Here is a 19,003-nt window from a genome sequence, read left to right on the forward strand (position 1 = left end):
ACAAAAATGTCTGCAGACATTGCCAAATAAATGCTCCCTTGGGATGGGGAGGCAAAAATCTTCCCAGACTGAGAATCACTGTGCTATGTAGTGAGTTTTTATGACTGAACCAAGTGTTAGACCAAGTGTTCCATGAGAAAATCTAAATGAAAGATTAGAAAGTATGTAACTACTTCCTGGGGAGGACTTCCTTAACATTTGGACCACTTCTACTCCCAGAGTGCCTTTGGTTTTTCATGTCATGGCATCCAGCATACATATTATAATGTGTCTGTTCTCCACTTCCCTCCATGAGGATTGGAACTATTATTGTATCTCTTGTGTCTAGCAGGTTCTCAATAAACTATATATTGTTGAATGAATAACTGGCTACGTTTTTTTCTGTGTTAATTTTCTAATTGTGACAATTTTATACAGCTATAAAATGTGCTGTCCATATACAAGAAGATCCTTGAAATCTAGCCGTCCTATGTATGGAGCTGTCACATCATTTTTACACTCATTGATCATTCAGAATGAACCACGATTTGCTATGTTTGGACCAGGTTTGGAAGAACTGAATACATCTTTGGTGTTGAGCTTGATGTCTTCTGAGGAACTTTGCCCAACAGCTGGTTTGCCTCAGAGGCAGATTGATGGTAATTTTCATGTTAGTGTGTAGTATATAATAGTTAAAACACTTTGAGCTTGACACTAATGTTAAATCTTAAGAAATTAATTTTTAATTAACTCTTTGATGTAATGAAATAGAGTAATTTTGTGAATAGGCGCCCCTCCTCCCCAGGTCCCAATGGACTGAAAGAGTTGATTTACTTTTTATGAGAAGTGAGCTTCCTCTTATTTCCTCAAATTTGTGTAATCCAGAATATAAGATTATGTGCAAGTAAATTATACATTATCAAGATGTTTGTACAGTACTTACCATATTTTAAAAGAATGTTAACAGCAAAAACCATTCAGCATCTACTATGTGCAAAGTACTTTGATATATTTTGGAATTTTTAAAAAGAGCTAAATTAACACCTTCCTCCTCTTTCTATGAAAACAATAATCATGTAGTTAGTTGGCAAGCAGAAGATATAATAAGTAACAATATAATCTAGCTTATGCTTTGCTTATTCATTTATTGAGAGCACCTATTAGATGCTAGAGGTGTAGCTATTTAAAACAAAAATCAAAAATTTTTGTCTGCCCTGAAGATACTTGGTCTTGGTAAGGACAAAGATAAATATATAGGTGATTAGAATATGGAGTAATTAGCTCCCGGATAGAAAGATAAGGATCAAAGAAGGCTCTTCGTTGAACATGATGCCTTATTTGAGTCATTAGGATGAGTTAAAATAGACCATTAAAAAAAGGGACAGAAGTATTGTGAGCAGTGAGAACTACATTTCTAAAAGCACAAAGCTCTGGATACATATGACACATTTGAAGTAGTTCTATGTGTCTAGAGTGGGGCTAGGTGAGAAGACACGTGTATGCCATGCTTAAGCATTTGGGAGCTGTTGAAAGATATTAAACAGAGGAATGAGATGATCAAGATTGCATTTGAGAAAGATCTGGCTCCTGAGTGGAAAATTGATTAGAAGAGGCTATAAAATATGGAGACCCGTTAAGAAACCACTGTAATATTGTGAAAACATGAAGGATAGTGTTGACTGAATATGTATGAGCATTATTTCTGATGTGGTTTTCATATTGGATGATAGTGCCATTCGCTAGGATAAGGAGGAGGAAGAGAAAGTTTTTTGAGGGATCTTTATAGGGAGGAGGACAGCTACTCTTTAGAATATGCTGACTTTGATAACTCTGGGAGATATAAGCAGAGATGCCTGCTGTAAGCAATCCACTTGAATGGAAGCTCCATTAGGGCAGGAGTCTTACCAGCTTTGTTCATAGCTGTGTTTGATGTCAGGCATGGAGTAGGCACTCAATATAGATTTGATGAATAAATGAACAAATGACTCAAGAGCAAGATCTGGGTTAGAAATCAAGATTTGGGAATCATATGGTGTCCACATGGACTTGGAAGTTTCTGAGGATGGAGAGGAATATTGTGAACCTTCCACATGAGGTGCTGAAATCTTCAGTGAATGTTTGGAGGAAGGGGTTATCAAAAGGAGATTCATAAATGATGAGGTTGAGGAAGGGGAGATGGTACTACATCTGAATGGTGTATCTCAAAGAGATGGAGTTTTGAAGAGGGTTGGTGAGTAACAGGACATGGCAGTGAGGAGTAAAGAGAACATTGACCCCACGTCTTTACCCTGAGATGTGAGAGAAGAAGCAGTTTTGTTACTTGAGGGTGTAGAGGAAGAGAAGTAGCCCCTAAGGGTAGGCCAGTTCAGGTAAGGCCATGAGGTGGAACACCTAAAGAAGAGGTTGGGGATATGGGGAAATTTGCTGATCATGAAATGTCAGTTTTATTCTCCAGACAGCAGCAGAAATGATTGTTTACAAATGCCAATCTAATTATGCATCAAACCCTGCAAGATCAGGGAAGAATGGGGGGATGGGTTGTTGGCAATGTGGTACAGAATAGTATAGAGATCGTACTGGGTTGAGGTTAGATGTGTTGAGAAGGTAATCTCTGGAAATTAAACCGATGAAAACAAAGATCAGAAATAACAGTAGAATTTGTTTCTATGATCTCTTTGGGGAGTTTGTGCACCAAATCTGGTGGCCAGGGAACTAGGGTCACGCTTGCAGTCCCAGCCACCAAGATTTCTGTATATGTGTTACCTGGAATGGTGACATAAGATGGCAAGACAGGTTAATTTAAACAACTGGATTGGTTATGATACAGGAATTAAAGATACGAAAAGTGGAGTTGTCCTAAAGTAGAGGTAAGATTATATTAAGTTGTTTTTGAAGAGCAATGGTTTTGAAGGAAAGAGAAATAATGCAATAGGCATTTTTAAGCCATCTCTCCAGTTGCTGTCAGAAGAATGGACAGTGGGGGTCAAAAATGGATGTAGGAGACTGGTTAGATGTGATTGCAAAAGTCCAGATGAGGGTATGATAATTTAGACTAAAAGGAGGGATTGAGGATGGAGAGAAGTGGACAGATCTAAAAGGGCATATATATATAGCAAAAAGAAGTATAGCCATGAGAGAAAGAAGGATCTTTTCATGAGGCAAGAGGAGAATCAGCCTGAGTGTTAACACAGCCAAAGAAGGGAAGAGGTTAAGAAAGAAGGACAAGTAACAATATTGAATAATTCAGATAAAAGTAGTAAGAAGCTAGTATTTAGTACCTGTTATTTACCACTCTACTAGGAATTTTACATATGTAATCTCATTTAATGCTTACAACATCTCTAAGAAGTATGTATTATTTCTCTATATATTTTTAAAGATTTATTTATTTGAAAGCAAGAGAGAGCATGTAGAGGGAGGGGCATCGGAGGAGGGAGAGGGAGATAATCTCCAGCAGACTCCCCACCAAGTGTGGAGCCCAATGGGGGGCTCATTCTCACGACCCTGAGATCATGACCCGAGCTGATCAAGAATTGGACGCTTAACTGACTGAGCCACCAGGCACCCAGTATTATTTCTGTATTTTGATGTCAAAGCTGAGGCTCACAAAAAATGGCTATGTGGCAAATTCAAGATTATAACCTGTTTAATTTCAAATTTCAGTATCTAAATATTTCTTCAATTTTCTACAGTGCCATTGGTGACTCCCCATCAATTTAAAAACATTTTCAGAGGGAGAAAAAGCCATTTCACTGAATGTATACATGGAGTATATGACTAATGAGAAACAAAAAAGTTGGAAAATGAGTCTTAGTCTTGATAAGTATTACTTGCTGTTAATGATGCAGCTGCTAACATGATGATACAGAAAGGAATGCTATAAGCCTATTAGTTCATTCTTTGTCCATATTTTTATTACCATGTAAATGGAAATTGCATACAGCACCTTTTCTTCAACATAAACATTTCATTTTATTCCAAAGCTATATATAATTTGTCATGGACTTTTTGGTTGCTCTTTTTTTCTTGCACTGGATAATTTTTTTCAATGTGATCTTTTTCTATATTTATTAATGACTTGTTTTGATAACTGTAATTTTCTTCTCTAGGTATTGGATCTGGAGTCAGTTTTCAGTTGAGCAACCAACATAAATTCAACATCCTGATATTATATTCAACTACCAGGTAAGGCTGCCTACTTGGTGGCCTACCTGGGGCATCAGGACTTGGATACTTTGGGGGGGGGTGGAGTCTGCTTAGTATTTATGTTTTATATTTACATTTTTCTTATAGAAAGGAAAGAGATAGAGCAAGAGAAGAGCATACAAGTGCAGTTAACAAGATGTTCAGTGTACAGAATGAAGGAGATGATCAACAAGGAAGCCGGTATAGTGTAATTCCACAAATTCAGAAGGTGTGTGAAGTTGTTGATGGATTCATCTATGTTGCAAATGCTGAAGCTCATAAAAGTAAGCATTATTTTCTTTTTAAGAGAAGTTTTTTGCACAGCAAATAAAATACATTTTAGGCTTTACTGTGGCTTCTTAAGAACATGATGGTTAATTTAATAAATGTGATTCTATGACCATTACTGTTAATAGTGAGTTCTCAAACCTTGATGTGCATTAGGATCACCTGGGGAGCTTATTAAAAACAGCTGCCTGATTCCTATTCTGATGGCTTATAATTCATAGATTTGGGTTGTTTCTTGGGCATCTGTTTTTTTTTTAATAAGCACCTACAGAATTCTGATGCATATCAAAGTTTGATACTATAACTACATAGTATTTCTTTGTTGTATGCTTCTGCACTTATTATTGATGTTTTGTCTGCTTCTAGCTCTATTCAAATAATTTATGCAGATAACTGGAAAATTTTACCTTAGTTTTAATTACCCAGATAGTAGAGAGATGTGTGTGGTGGAGTGTTAATTAAGTAGATTAGTTAAGAACACTTTCTACATATTCTGAATAATTGCCCTTCACAATGCTATTTAGGCATAAAATCAGAATATTATTGGGCCACAAACCAGTATTGTAATTTTTTTCCCAAATCTTTTGTGAATAAGTTAGGGCTTATATTCATCTCACTCAGAACAAGGTAGCAACATTGCTGAAAGAAAGTTTGTGGTGCACTGAAGTTAACCAGAGCAACAAAAACTAAGTCCAGGTCAACTACTACTGACTAGTTGGAATCAACCCACTGCATTAGTGGTCTAACGGAAGAAGCATGCCCATTTCTGGGAATAGATTCTCTTACCTCATTCTCTATTGTTCTTTTACATAAAACATTTAACATTAAATTAAAAGTTATAAGACACAAAAAAGTCAAAATGAAATGACCCATTTCAGGAGATAAAGCAATCAGTGGAACCATACCCAGAGATGACTCAGATGTTGGCACTCTCAGAAAGGGACATTAAAATAACTATGATTAATATGTTAAAGGATCTAGTGGAAAAGATGCAAAATATGTGTGAACAGATAGGGATTTTCAACAGAGAGAAGAAAGCTGTGAAAAAGTATGGGAATGCTAAATATGAAAATATAGGAGGTGAACACTTTCCTTAGTGGATTTATCAGCAAAAGAAACCTTTGGTGAACCTGAAGATAAATTGAAATTATCCAGAGTAAAACACAGAAAAAAGAGGAGGAGTGAGGAACAGAGCATCCAAGAACTGGGGGAACCCATCAAGGGAAACAACTCAGGGGTCAGTGGACTTCTTCTTAAGGGGCCACATAGTAAATATTTTAGGTGTATAAGCTATATGATCTCTCACAGTTACTCAAGTCTGATGTTAGAGTGCAAAAGTAGCCATAGACAATTTATAAATGAATGGGCATGGATGTTTTTAAAAAATTATTTATAAAAATAGATCCATAGACCGTAGTATGCCAATACCTGGTCTAACTCGTGTGTAACTGGAGTCCCAAAACATGAAGAAAGAGAACAAGGAAAAAAATTTTTGAACAGATAATGACCAAAATTATTTCAAAATTACTGAAAGACAACACACCACATATTCAAGATGCTCAGAGAACTCCAAATAAATTTTAAAAAATAATAATACATAAAAATAAATATAGGTACATTATAGCCGAACTGATGAAAACCAAAGATAAAGAGATTATCTTGAAGACTGCAAAGCAGAAGGAAGAATACATATAGAGGGCCAAAGATAAGGACAGAATTCCTGAAAGAATTGCTGAAGGCAATGAAGGGAAATCTTTACAGTGTTGCAAAGTGGGGAAAATCTTGTATCCAAAGATACCTTTCAAAATGAAGGCAAAATAAAGACTTTTGGACAAAACCTGAGAAAGTTCATTATCAGCAGATTTGCATTACAAGAAATATTAAAGAAAGCTCTTCAGGCAGAAGAATATGATACCAGATAGAAAAATGGATCTTCATTAAAAAATTAAGAGCCCTGGGATGGAAGCAATGTAGTATATATAAGATTTTTTTCCTAATTTAAATTTTTTTATAATATGTAAAGGAAAAATGGTAAGAATGTATTGTGAGTATATGATTCTTTTAAGTAAGATATATGATACCAATACAGACAAATGGAACTACATTGTTATAAGGTTCTCCTATATGTGAAGTTGTGTAATACTATCTAGAGGTAGACTGTTATAAGTTGAAAATGTACATTGTAAATCCTTGAGTAACCACTAAAAAAGTGTGAGAGAGGTACAATTAAACAAGCCAGTAGTGAAGATAAAACGGAACCATTACAAATCTCAGTCCAAAGAAGGGGGATAAAGGAACAAAGAACAGATGGGACAAGTCAAAATCTAAGAGGTATATGATTAGATTTAAATGCACCCTGTTGATAATGACATTAAACATTTATTCATTTTCTGTCAATATAGAACAGATTTCCTTCAACCTAGTGGCTTAAAACACCTATTAATTAGCTCATAGTTCTCTGTGTCAGAAGTCAGCACAGCATGACATCAGGTTAGATGGGTTGTGGCACTTTCTGGTGGCTCCTGGGAAGAATCTGCTTTCTAACACACTGAAGTTACTGGCTGAGTTCAGGTTTTGTTTTCTTGCCAACTGTCAGCTGGGAGCTGATGTCATCTTTTAGAAGGTATCTTCATTTCTTGCCTTGTGATTCCCTCTTCTCTTCAAATCCAGCAATGGAGAATCTTTCTCACCAGGAGAACCTCATCTCTTTAAGGGCCTACCTGATTAGGTCAGCCTCACTGAGGATAATCGCTCATTCTTGAAGTCAGCTGTGTCTTATAATGTAGCCTACTCATGAAAATGGTATCACTGATTCTAGATTCCTCCCACTCTCAGAGGGGAAGAGATTATACAAGGGTGTGAGTCATTGGGGGTCCTTTTAGAATCTTGACTACCTCACAATGTCAGTGATTTACACAGTCCAATGAAAGGCAGAGATTGTTAGTTTAAATAAAAGTGCTAGACCCAAGTCTGTGTTTAAATTGTTTAAACTAAGGTCTTTGAAAGAAAGGGTAGTGATAGCTACAAAATTTATGAGAGGAAAATATCTATATCAAAGTATTTTTTCCTTTAAAATATGGAGACATCTGAATGGTACTGTGACTTTTTTCCCTCTAATTTCACTGAAATTCCTATCCTTGAAGGTTACCTAATGTAATTTTGTGACAGATCAGTAAATGAACAGCTGTAAATGAACAGCAGTAGAGGCAGTTTGTTATGTTTGGATCCTGGTAATTTTTTTATTTCCTTGTTTTGTTTTTAAGTTTGTTTTATTATTTTTAAAATCTTTATAAGTAATGCAAATTAAGGGTTTTGACTACATTCTCTAGGACATGAATGGCAAGATGAATTTTCTCATATTATGGCAATGACAGATCCAGCTTTTGGATCTTCAGGAAGACCTATGCTGGTTTTATCTTGTATTTCTCAAGCAAATGTAAAAAGAATGCCCTGTTTTTATTTGGCTCATGAGCTGCGTCTAAATCATCTAAACCACCCATGGATGGTAAGGTCCTATCTTCTCTGGTGAGAAAAATCTTATTTTTCACTGTTCTCTATTTGATTTTATTCTTTCCTACTCATTCTCTTTAATGAAATAGCATTCAAAAAATAGTTTTAATAGCTTAATCAGTGGGAGATACTTGATTGGTATCAGTAAGTTTCACCTGATCATTTGCTCACTACTTTCCTATCATAGATACAGTGAGATAGCAATTGGGGATTTTTTTTTTTTTTAAATGCCAGTATCATGGTTTTTTTCAGCATTAAAATATTATGTTTTAAGGGTCATCAGAAATACAAATTTCATCTTATTGTTTCTTGCTTTCCAAATTTTATTTTAATCATGGAATCCTTTCTTCAAATGGAACCTTACATGAAAGCCCCTAAGTAAAATAAAGGAAAATAAAAATTGGAAATGCTTATGCTTAATAAGTGAGAGGATTTTCTTCCTTCCTCCCCATATACCTTCCATGGAGTTCTGAAGACTCTGTGGAACACAGTTGGAAAGCTACTGATAAAGGTGTACCTTCCTGAGTGGTGGGAGTTTTAGCTTGCCATTAGGAAGAGTGGCAGTCTTAAAAAATACATTTTTGCAACTGGATATCACGTTTATCAGCTGGCTAGCTGAATTACATTGAAAAATGTTTTAGTTTTCAAAGTGGATCCTTTAGAGGAATTTTTTTCTAATACATACAAGCAAGTCATAGAAATGGTAGTTCTTCCCATTCCCAAAACTAAGTTCCAAGATAAGTAATAAGCCTCATATTGGTAATAATTATAGACAGAAGATCATATTTTTTTTTCTAAGTTCTCTAGAAGACAAAACTTGAATGACTCACCCAGAGTTTACTGGGATTTTTAAAATCCTGTTCTTTTTTTAGTATCTAGAAAAATGTTTCTTTTAATCATAAGATTTTGGACTCAGTTTCTTACAGTGGTCTCTCTTATCTGCTCATAGGTCCAGGATACAGAGGCTGAAACTCTAACTGGTTTTTTGAATGGCATTCAGTGGATTCTTGAAGAAGTAGAATCTAAGCATGCAAGATGATCCTCCTTTTAGATCTGGGGAACTGAAACCACTTTAAACTTGTTACTAAGGTCATGATGTGGATATTTGCTCAGTCAGCCAATTTTGTCCTGCCTTTTTGCAGGTGGGCTTTATATTGGGACAGCTGTAACTGCTGTGTTTTTTACATAATTTTTACTTTTTACCTTAAATCAATTACAAGAAAAAAGTTTCAGTGCTAGCATTTAGCCCCTGAATGAGCCTTTTAAGACTTTTTTTTGATAACTTTTATATTTTCTTTTTAAAAATATTAAATTCTGGAAAGGACAAGTTTGTACTTCCCTCATTCTTTGTGATTTCTAATTTCAGTTCAAAGGTTGCCCTGGTGGAGAACAGAAAATTTGCTAAGCTTTTATAGGTTCTTTTCAAGGGTCCTTAACTGGTTATCAAAAAGAAGTTTTTTTAATAAATATACTGCTTAAAGACTGGAATATTCATTGGAATTGCACTTATTGATATGGCCATACAACTTCTGTTTTTTTGTTTTTTTTTTTTCTGAAACAGTAGAAATTAACTTTATATCCTATTTAATACCAATTCAGTGAGGGCGCCTGGGTGGCTCAGTCGTTAAGCGTCTGCCTTCGGCTCAGGTCATGATCCCAGGGTCCTGGGATCGAGTCCCACATCGGGCTCCCTGCTCGGCAAGAAGCCTGCTTCTCCCTCTCCCACTCCCCCTGCTTGTGTTCCCTCTCTTGCTGTCTCTCTCTGTCAAATAAATAAATAAATAAAATCTTAAAAAAAAAAAAAAAGAAATCCCTTATAGGTGGGCCCACACATTCTAAACCCATGTTGTTCAAGGGTCAACTGTATTTTATTCATCACAAACTTTTTTGTATAAACTTTTATTTTTAAAAGTATTGCCTAAAAATATTATTTAATCTCAATTACTGAGTTTTTTGGGCACCCATTTAAATTTTGCCCCTGGTGCACCTGGGTGGCTCAGTCCGTTAGGAGTCTGCCTTGGGGGCACCTGGGTGACTCAGTCGTTCAGCGTCTGCCTGCGGCTCAGGTCATGACCCCAGGGTCCTGGGATCAGCCCCGCGTCGGGCTCCCTGCTCGGCGGGAAGCCTGCTTCTCCCTCTCCCACTCCCCCTGCTTGTGTTCCTGTTCTCGCTCTCTCTCTCTCTGTCAAATAAATAAATAAAATCTTTAAAAAAAAAAAAAATACTAATTCAGTGAAAATAACTTTCCTGGAACTTTTTGCTATTCCACATAACTGAAAGTTCATAAGATTCTAAAGCCAACTTCCCTATTCCAGACTCATAGAGAAAACATTCCATAAGACATGAGCATAAGACCTTCTCACAAATTGCAGAGGAACGGTTACAGCTTTCCTATGTCATTAGAACTGAGGACTTTTAACACTATAATAACAAGAGCACGGTATTTGGGTTAGGATTAGGGTTAGAGTTTAAAAAAAAAAAGCATAGTAGTGCCAAGATATGGCCCAGAATCCCTGAGTGGGTGCTGCTCCAAAAGGGGGGCTTCTACGTCTCGGGTACACTCATTCAGAACTTGGCTTCAGCAACCGGTAGTCGGGGGCAGGATGGGAAATGCGACATCTCCCTCCTGGGACGATATTTCCCTAATTTGGAGAGGTAGTATGGTTCTGCTTCCTTGGCTGCCCCAGTCTAGATTGGAATTTCCATCTTGCTGAGTTGAAGGAGGGATGGGAGTGAGTGAGTCTTGGCTCCAATCCTAGACACTTCTGTTCTTACTGAGTTTTGTAGATTTTTTTAAAAAATATTTCTTCATTTTCTATATGCTTTGGAATCATTTACAGATACTTGAAATGGCTGGGTTTTTTTTGTTTTTTTTTTGTTTTTTAAAGATTTTTATTTATTTATTCATGAGAGAGAGAAAGAGAGGCAGAGGGAGAAGCAGGCTCCCAAGGAGCAGAGAGCCCGATGCGGGACTCGATCCCAGGACCCTGGGATCATGACCTGAGCCGAAGGCAGACGCTCAACCATCTGAGCCACCCAGGCGCCCGAAATGGCTGTTTTTTAAAAAATTATTTTCTCCAGTTTCTCTAGGGAGCCATTCCACAGAACCCCTCATGCTATTATGCTGAAAATAGATCTCCCTATTTTCCTTTTAATATTTGTAGTACGTCACCATTCATTCCTGATACTGGTAATTTATGTCTTTTTTCTTCTTGACCAGTCTAGCTAAAGTTTTACTGATTTTATTATTATTCTTAAAAAAAACCCACATTTTTGTTTTACTGATTTATTCTATATTTCATTGATTTATGCTCTAATCTTTTCTGCTTTAAAATTTGTTTTGAGTTTTTATTCCATTTTCTTTTTTCTAGTTTTTTAAAGTAGAAATTTAGATCATTGATTCTATTGTTTTTAAAAAAAGTTATTTTAAGTAGGCTCCATGCCCAGTGTGGAGCCCAACACAGGCTTGAACTCACAACCCTGAGATCAAGACCTGAGCTGAGATCAAGAGTTAGGTGCTTAACTGATTGAGCCACCCAAGTGCCCCATTCCTTTTTTTAAAAATAAACATTTAAAGCTATTGATTGTCACCTGAGCCCTCTTTAGCTTCATGTAAACATTTTGAAATATTATGTATTTATTATTATGCAGTTAAAATATTTTCTAATCCCTTGAGATTAATTTTCAATCCATGGATTATTTAGTATTACTGTTTTAGTGTTGTTTAATCTGTTACCTACATATTTTACTGATTCAATGTCTCTTTTTATCAGAGAACACTTTAAAATTTCAATCTTTAAATTTGTTTAACCTTGCTTTCTGGCCCAGCTTATGGTCTATTCTGGTGAATATACCACATGCACTTGAAAAGAGTTTATATTCTGTAGTTGTTAGGTGGAATATTTTATAGCTATCTATTAGGTCAAAGTAATTGATAATGTTCAGATATTCTATATTGGCTATATTGATTTTTTTAAAGATTTTATTTTTAAATAATCTCTACAGCCAGCGTGGGGCTTGAACCCACAAACCCAAGATCAAGAGTCACTCTGACTGAGCCAGCCAAGTGCCCCATATTGATTTTTATATAGTTGCTTTATCAATTACCAATAGGCATTAAAATCTTTAACTATGTAGAATTGCCTATTTTTCCTTTTTACTGTCAACTTTTGCTTAATGTGTTTTGATGACGTTTTTAGGTACACATACATATATGACTTTTATTTTTCTGATGAATCAACCCTCTTATCATTATTAATAATGTCCTTCTTTTTGTTGATAATAATCGTTGTGAAATCCATTCTCTAATATTAATATAACCCCTTCAGCATTTAAAAGAATACGGATCTCGTGATACATCCATTCAACCTAAATCTGTCTTTATGTTTTAAGTGTATCTCTTGTAGATAGAATATAGCAAATTTTGCTTTTTTCTTTTTCCATTCTGGCAATACTTACATTTTAATCAGAATGTTTAGTTAATTTACATTTAATGTGATTATTGATATGATTGGCTTCAGATCTGCCATTTTATTATTTTTTTATCCCCTCTTCACTATTGTTTTTCTATTCTTTCTATTTTGGATATTTCAGTATTATTTAGAAATTTAAGTTTTTCTATTAGTTTTTTTTTTAGCATGTGTCTTCATTTTTTTAGAGGTGGCTGTAGTGATTGCAACATATTTCCTTAGCTTTTGAAAGTTTTCTTATAGTTAACCTTGTACGAATTTCTATAACATGTACGAATGTTGTAACTGTGTGGGTTTCATTATTCTTCTCACCACTCTTTACTATAGCTGTTAAATGTGGTATATCACCATATGTTATAAACCTCAGAGGACAGTGTTACAGTTTTTGCTGAAACCATTCACATATATTACAAAGAAGTTAAAAGAAGAAACATTTTACAAAATAATAAAAGTGGTCTTTTATTTTTTCAAGATACATAAAATCCTGGGTTGACAATTTTATTCTTTTAGCCCTTTCAATATGTTCTTTTGTTTTCTTCTAGCCTCTGTAATTTCTGATAAGAAGTTACTCACTAATTACATTTTGATTCTTTTGTATATAATCGGTCTTTTTTTTTCTGCTTTCAAGTTTACTTTTTATCTTGGTTTTCAACCGTTTAACTACAGTGTGCCTTGGAAGGCCTTGTTTATAATTATCCAGCTTGGGAGTTACTAGTTTATTGAATATTCAAATTCATGTCATTTACCAGGTTTGTGAGATTTTGGGTCATTTCTTCAAATATATTTTCTTCCCCATTCTTTTCTTTCTTCCTCTTTGGGTCTATATTGTGTTAACAACACGTGTTACACCATTCGTTATTATTTAACCTGTCTCTGAGGCTTTCCATATATTTTTCTCTCTGTTCTTCAGTTTGGATAATTTCAATTGATCTTAAGATTTTCAAACTCTTCTTTTTATCTATATTTCGTTAAATCAGTCTTGTGAATTTTTATAATTTATTATTGTATTGGTTCTATAATTTCCTTTTGGTTCTTTTTTTTTTAATTATATTTTTCTTCTCAGATTTACTTTTTTTTTTCATTGAGGGGATACATTTCTGTACATCACTGAGAATGGTTGTAATAGCTGCTTTAATATCCTTGTCTGCTGAGACACCTGGGTGGCTCAGTCGGTTAAGCGTCTGCCTTCTGCTCAGGTCATGATCCCAGGGTCCTGGGATTGAGCCCCACATAGGGTTCCCTGTTCAGCGGGGAGTCTGCTTCTCCCTCTGCAAACCCCCTCTCCCCCCGCCAGCTCATGCTTTCTCTCTCACCTGCTCTCTCAAATAAATAAGTACAATCTTTAAAAAAATTAAAATAAAATAAAATCCTTGTTTGCTAATTCCAAATCTGCAAGGGTTAGTTTAAGTTTTTTTTTTTTTTATTGAAGTAATGAATGTCATTTTCTTTCTTTTTTTTTTTTTTTGTATCTTGCAGAATTCTGTATTGTATTCTGAAAAATATGAATGTTGAGTTGTGGAGACTCTGGCTTCTGCTATTTTTCTCCAATGAGTGATATTTCTTTCTTTTGTTTAAACAATTAACATGGTTAGACATAAATTGCAAACTCTGTTCCTTGAGCAACAGTTCTACATTCAGTTTGTCTTTGTTATTTAAGTGAGCGCCTTGAGTTGGTTTTTCACACAAAGTTCAGCCAAAGGTATAGACAGAGAATTTAGTGATTCCCTTCCTGACTTTTTCTTTTCTGAAACTCCCTTTTTCCTCTCTAGTGGCTGCAGTTGTCATCAACAAAATCAAGACATTTTTTTGCTTTTCAGATCTGTTCTCTACCTTTTGTCAGAATTCCTGTTGGGGGCTCAACAATTTATTTTCACATTTGGAGTAGTTCTACTTTTTTCACATTTGGAGTTTGCAATCTAGTATAGCAATCATATTGTCATTGAAAACTTCAGTGGTCTTTTTCTTATCCCAGCAAAATCTCTCTTCTTGTGGCAGGTGTAATATTCCACACACAGATACCCAGACTAGGCAATTGGTCCTATAAAAGCAACAGCTCTTTGATCACCAAAAGAGCCTATTTATCCTTGGAATTTATTTATTTTTGAACCTACTGCTCTTTGATGGCCTAAAGTATAATTTTCATTTTATTCTGTGTTTTCTTGTTGCAGCAACAATCTTTTGTGACTTACACTCTATCTGAAAGCAAGCAAAATTCTTAGTGGTTTTTACATTGTCTTTTATACGCCTTATGATTTCCCAGATCAGTGTTCATTTGTCAAAAAATTTCTAGCATTTTATCTATACACAGTAGCTGAACTATATTGATCATTATTTTACACTGTGAAGAGTTCTTATGTCTCATTTTTCCCTTGATTTTCAGTATTATTTCATTTTTACTATATAGTGTGATGACTTTCTACTGTTCTTTTTTTCTCCTATTGGAATTATGTTTGCCTTCATATTCTTTGACCCTTGGAAGAAGTCCTAAGCAACTTTTCATAACATTTGAGGTCTGACCCTTGCTACAGTCTCAACAAATTAAATATCCTATATTTAAAATTTTCCAGTTGCTTATTCTTTCTACACATTTGTATAAGAACGTTAGAAGCAGCATAACTAAGTCATTAAGTGCAAGGATCCTAAAACCAGATTGGTCTGGGTTCACAACTTTATTACTGTGTGATCTTGGGCAAGTTTCTTATCTTCTATGTGATAGAGTTTCTCTAATTGTAAAATGAAGATAAATAATACCTCATAGAGTTCTTAAAAGGCTTAAGTAATAGGCTAATATTTTAAAACACTAAGGACAGTGAGTTGTACCAAAAAGTGCTCTAAAATAGTTTGTTCGATAAATTTTGATGTACAGAACAACACCATTATCAAAATGAGTTTTTCTTTTTAGTCTCATAAGAAAAACCTGGTGTAAAAAGCCCCATTTACTTAAGAAAGCATATAAAAGGCTAACAGTCGATAGATCTGGTGAAATAATTCAGGGGAACAATAGGCTCTTGATTTTTTCCTCAGAAATATAGAAATTTTAGTTAAAAATTTGGCAAAGCAATATTTACTTTTTCTGTTTGCCATGAATAGCACTATCAGTTTTACACCAGAGTACATTGACGGTCATTTTCTATTTTCTACCATGTAAAGTACAGTCTTAGCTTGTTTGTCAAATTGATATTATAACTAACAAAAGACTGTTCTTAAATTCTGAAAAACATGACAGTGCTTTCTAGATTTCCAGAAGGTGGTACTATTGCTACATACATACATAATTTCTTACCAAAAAAATAGCTATTTCAACTTAACTTTTACAATTTTGATTAGATTGGATTTTCAGTAGCATTTCCTAAAGTGTGTTTTGAAGTATAGTAATTTTCTTGATAAATGAATTAGCATAACATTAGTTCTTAGTGGGTTAAATAAAGTTAAGCAGGTTACACAGGACTATTTACTGTGAGGCATTTTTCATTTTACTCTTTTCACAGAATATAGGTAGATATAGATTAGTTACAAATATAGATACATTTATAGAACAAACTTAGAGAAAATGGCCTTATAGGAATTCAAACTCAATAAAATATGATTTAAAAATATTAGGACAATCCACAGAACGGAAGAAGATTTTTTACAGATGGTATATATGATAAGGGAGTTGTCTCTAGAATATATAAAGAACTATTTCAAATCAATAATGGAAGACAAAAGGCAGCAAGGGATTGTTAATTGATAGAATGAATGTATAAGGAAGGTGTGGTATATATACACAATGGAATATTAGCCATAAGAAAAAATGAAATCTTGTCATTTACAACAACATGGATAGACCTAGAAGGTATTATGCTAAGTGAAATAAGTTAGAGAAAGACAAATACCATATGATTTTACTTATAGGTGGAATCTAAAAAACCCCCACAGAAACCAATGGATAAACAATAACAAAAAAGAAAGATGCATAGATATAGAGAACAAACTAGTGTTGCCAAAGGGAAGAGGGATGGAGAATAAGCAAAATAGGCTAAGGGGATTAAGAGGTACAAACTTCCAGTTATAAGTCATGAGGATGAAAAGTACAGCATAGGGATATAGTCAATAATATTATAATGACTCTGTATGGTGACACATGGTAACTACATTTAGCATTTTGTAATGTATATAATCACTCTATTGTGCATCTGAAACTAATATGTCAATTATACTTCCGTTAATAAAAAATCAGCAACGTCTAAAGACGTTTCTTCAAAAAGGATACAAAATGGCCAATATGTACATGAAAAAATACTCAACATCATTAGCCATCAAAGAAATACAAATCAAAATCACAATGAGATACAATTTCACACCCACTTAAATGACTATGATAAAAAAGATAGATAATAAATGTTAAGGAGGTTGTGTAAAAATAGAAAAACACCTTGGTCAGAATGTAATTATTTTGGAAAATGATTTGGCAGTTTCTCAAAATGTTAAAGATAGTGTTACCGTATGACCCACTAATTCCAATCCTAGGTATATATCTAAGAGAAATGAAAACGTGCATACAAAACTTGTATATAAATGTTCATAGCAACATTATTCATAATAGCCAAAAAGTGAAAACAATCCAAAGGTCTATCAACTGATGAATGGATAAATAAAATTCTGTATATCCATACAATGGAATATTATTCAGCAATAAAAAGTGCTGACATGCTATAATAAGGATGAACCTTGAAAACATTTTAAGTGAAAGAAGCCACTCACAAAAAGACCACATATTATATGACTCCATATTTATGAAATATTCAGAATAGACACAAAGTAGATTATTGGTTACCAGTAGTGAGGGAGAGGGTGATGGAAGCATGGGGGTAGATGGCAATAAAATTTATTTCAAACATCTATCTAGACACTGGATTTTTTCTTGAATAGTTACACTGTATATTGCTGAATTTCATTAGCCAGTTCTGGGTCATGTGTGCTTTTTTTTTTTTCATGTGAAGACAATCTGTTACAAAGTCAAAAATCTAGGCTAATAATTTCCTAAATAAAATAGAAAGTATAGTAGCTAGCAATAAATTGCTTGATTCATTGTAACTGTATAGACCAGTATTACTTCAGCCTTATTTTTCTAGGTTATTATGAACATTATTATATTCAATAACCATTTAAATATTTTTTCTGTGAGCTTTGTGATCATCCATTTTGCCCATTTTCTATTGGATTTTTTCCCCTCAAATTTTAAAGGACTCTTCAGGTATCAGGGAGACTAGTCTTTATGATGCAAATGTTTTTTCCTCAGTTTATCACTTGTTTTCTGACTTTACTTGTTATATTTGCCAAGCAAAACTTTTTAAAATGTCTAATTTATCAACTTTTTTTGTTGCATCATAGTTAAAAATGCCTTACCCACCCACAGGTTATAAAGGAATATATCCATATTTCTTCTTGTACTTGTGTGATTTCATTTTTTACATAAAAATCTGAGATCTATTTGGAGTTTATTCAGGTATATTGTGAAGTGTAAATCCAATTTTATCTTTTTTCCAAATTGATATAATTTTTTCATTATAATTTATAAAGTGTTCATATTTCCCCCAGTGTTTTGAAATACCATACTCTTTAAACACTAAATTTCTCTATGTAATTGAGTCTGGCCTTTCTGTTTTCTTTGGTCTGTTTCTCTGTATGCTCTAATGCCATACTATTAAACCTATTAAGGGGTTTTAATGTGTTCTAATATCTGATAGAGCATGGCTTCATCATTCCTCTTTTGAAAGGTTTTCCAAAATATTCTTTACTACTTATTGTTCAATATGACCTTTAATATTAGCTTTGTTAAGAAAACATTTTTATTGGGAATGCTATGTATATATACATATGCATATAAATACATATGTTACATATGTATGTAGTATCTTGGAGAGAAATTATGTAGTCAGGATATTGAGTTCTTTCCTAGAAAATGAATATGTTTCCATTGATTCAAGACAGGTGTGTTTTCAAGTTTTATATACATTTTGCACATTTGCACTTTCCTTATATCCTCTGGTTGATTATTTGTATATATGAAAGTTACCGATTTTGTGTATTAAATTTATATCCTTCTACTTTATGTTTGACTTAGTTTCTTATTAATAATCCCTTGGGAAAATTGGGCAGCTATATACAGAAGAATGAAACTTGACCTCTCTCTAACACCATACACAAAGATAAACTCAAAATGGATGAAAGACATCAACGTGAGACAGGAATCCATCAAAATCCTAGAGGAGAACATAGGCAGTAACCTCTTTGACATCAGCCGTGGCAACTTCTTTCAAGATACCTCTCCAAAGGCAAGTGAAACAAAAGCAAAAATGAACTTTTGGGACTTCATCAAGATAAAAAGCTTCTGCACAGCAAGGGAAACAGTCAACAAAACAAAGAGGCAACCCACAGAATGGAAAAAGATATTTGCAAATGGGACTACGGACAAAGGGCTGATATCCAAGCTCTATAAAGAACTTCTCAAACTCAACACCCAAAAAACAAATAAGTCAAAAAATGGGCAGAAGACATGAACAGACACTTTTCAAAAGAAGACATAAAAA

At 34.3% G+C, this 19,003-nt stretch overlaps 1 protein-coding gene across 5 annotated transcripts in view; it reads left to right on the plus strand.

Moving 5' to 3' along the window:
• Positions 1–19,003, plus strand: part of LOC118006413 (F-box only protein 4) — a 382,076-nt gene that overhangs the window by 3,812 nt on the left and 359,261 nt on the right. For 4 of the 5 annotated variants that reach the window (XM_034999069.1, XM_034999073.1, XM_034999071.1 and 1 more), the window contains exons 3-5: positions 418–638; positions 4,089–4,164; positions 4,273–4,448. In XM_034999069.1, coding sequence (XP_034854960.1) covers positions 418–638; positions 4,089–4,164; positions 4,273–4,448 — 473 coding nt within the window. Of the gene's footprint in view, positions 1–417; positions 639–4,088; positions 4,165–4,272; positions 4,449–7,781; positions 7,958–8,911; positions 9,280–19,003 lie in introns of those variants that run through there. The other variant, XM_034999072.1, reaches the window with a different exon arrangement.

The sequence above is a fragment of the Mirounga leonina genome, unplaced genomic scaffold (assembly GCF_011800145.1).
Source record: "Mirounga leonina isolate KUSES-001 unplaced genomic scaffold, KU_Mleo_1.0 Mir_96, whole genome shotgun sequence".
Lineage (NCBI taxonomy): Eukaryota > Metazoa > Chordata > Mammalia > Carnivora > Phocidae > Mirounga > Mirounga leonina.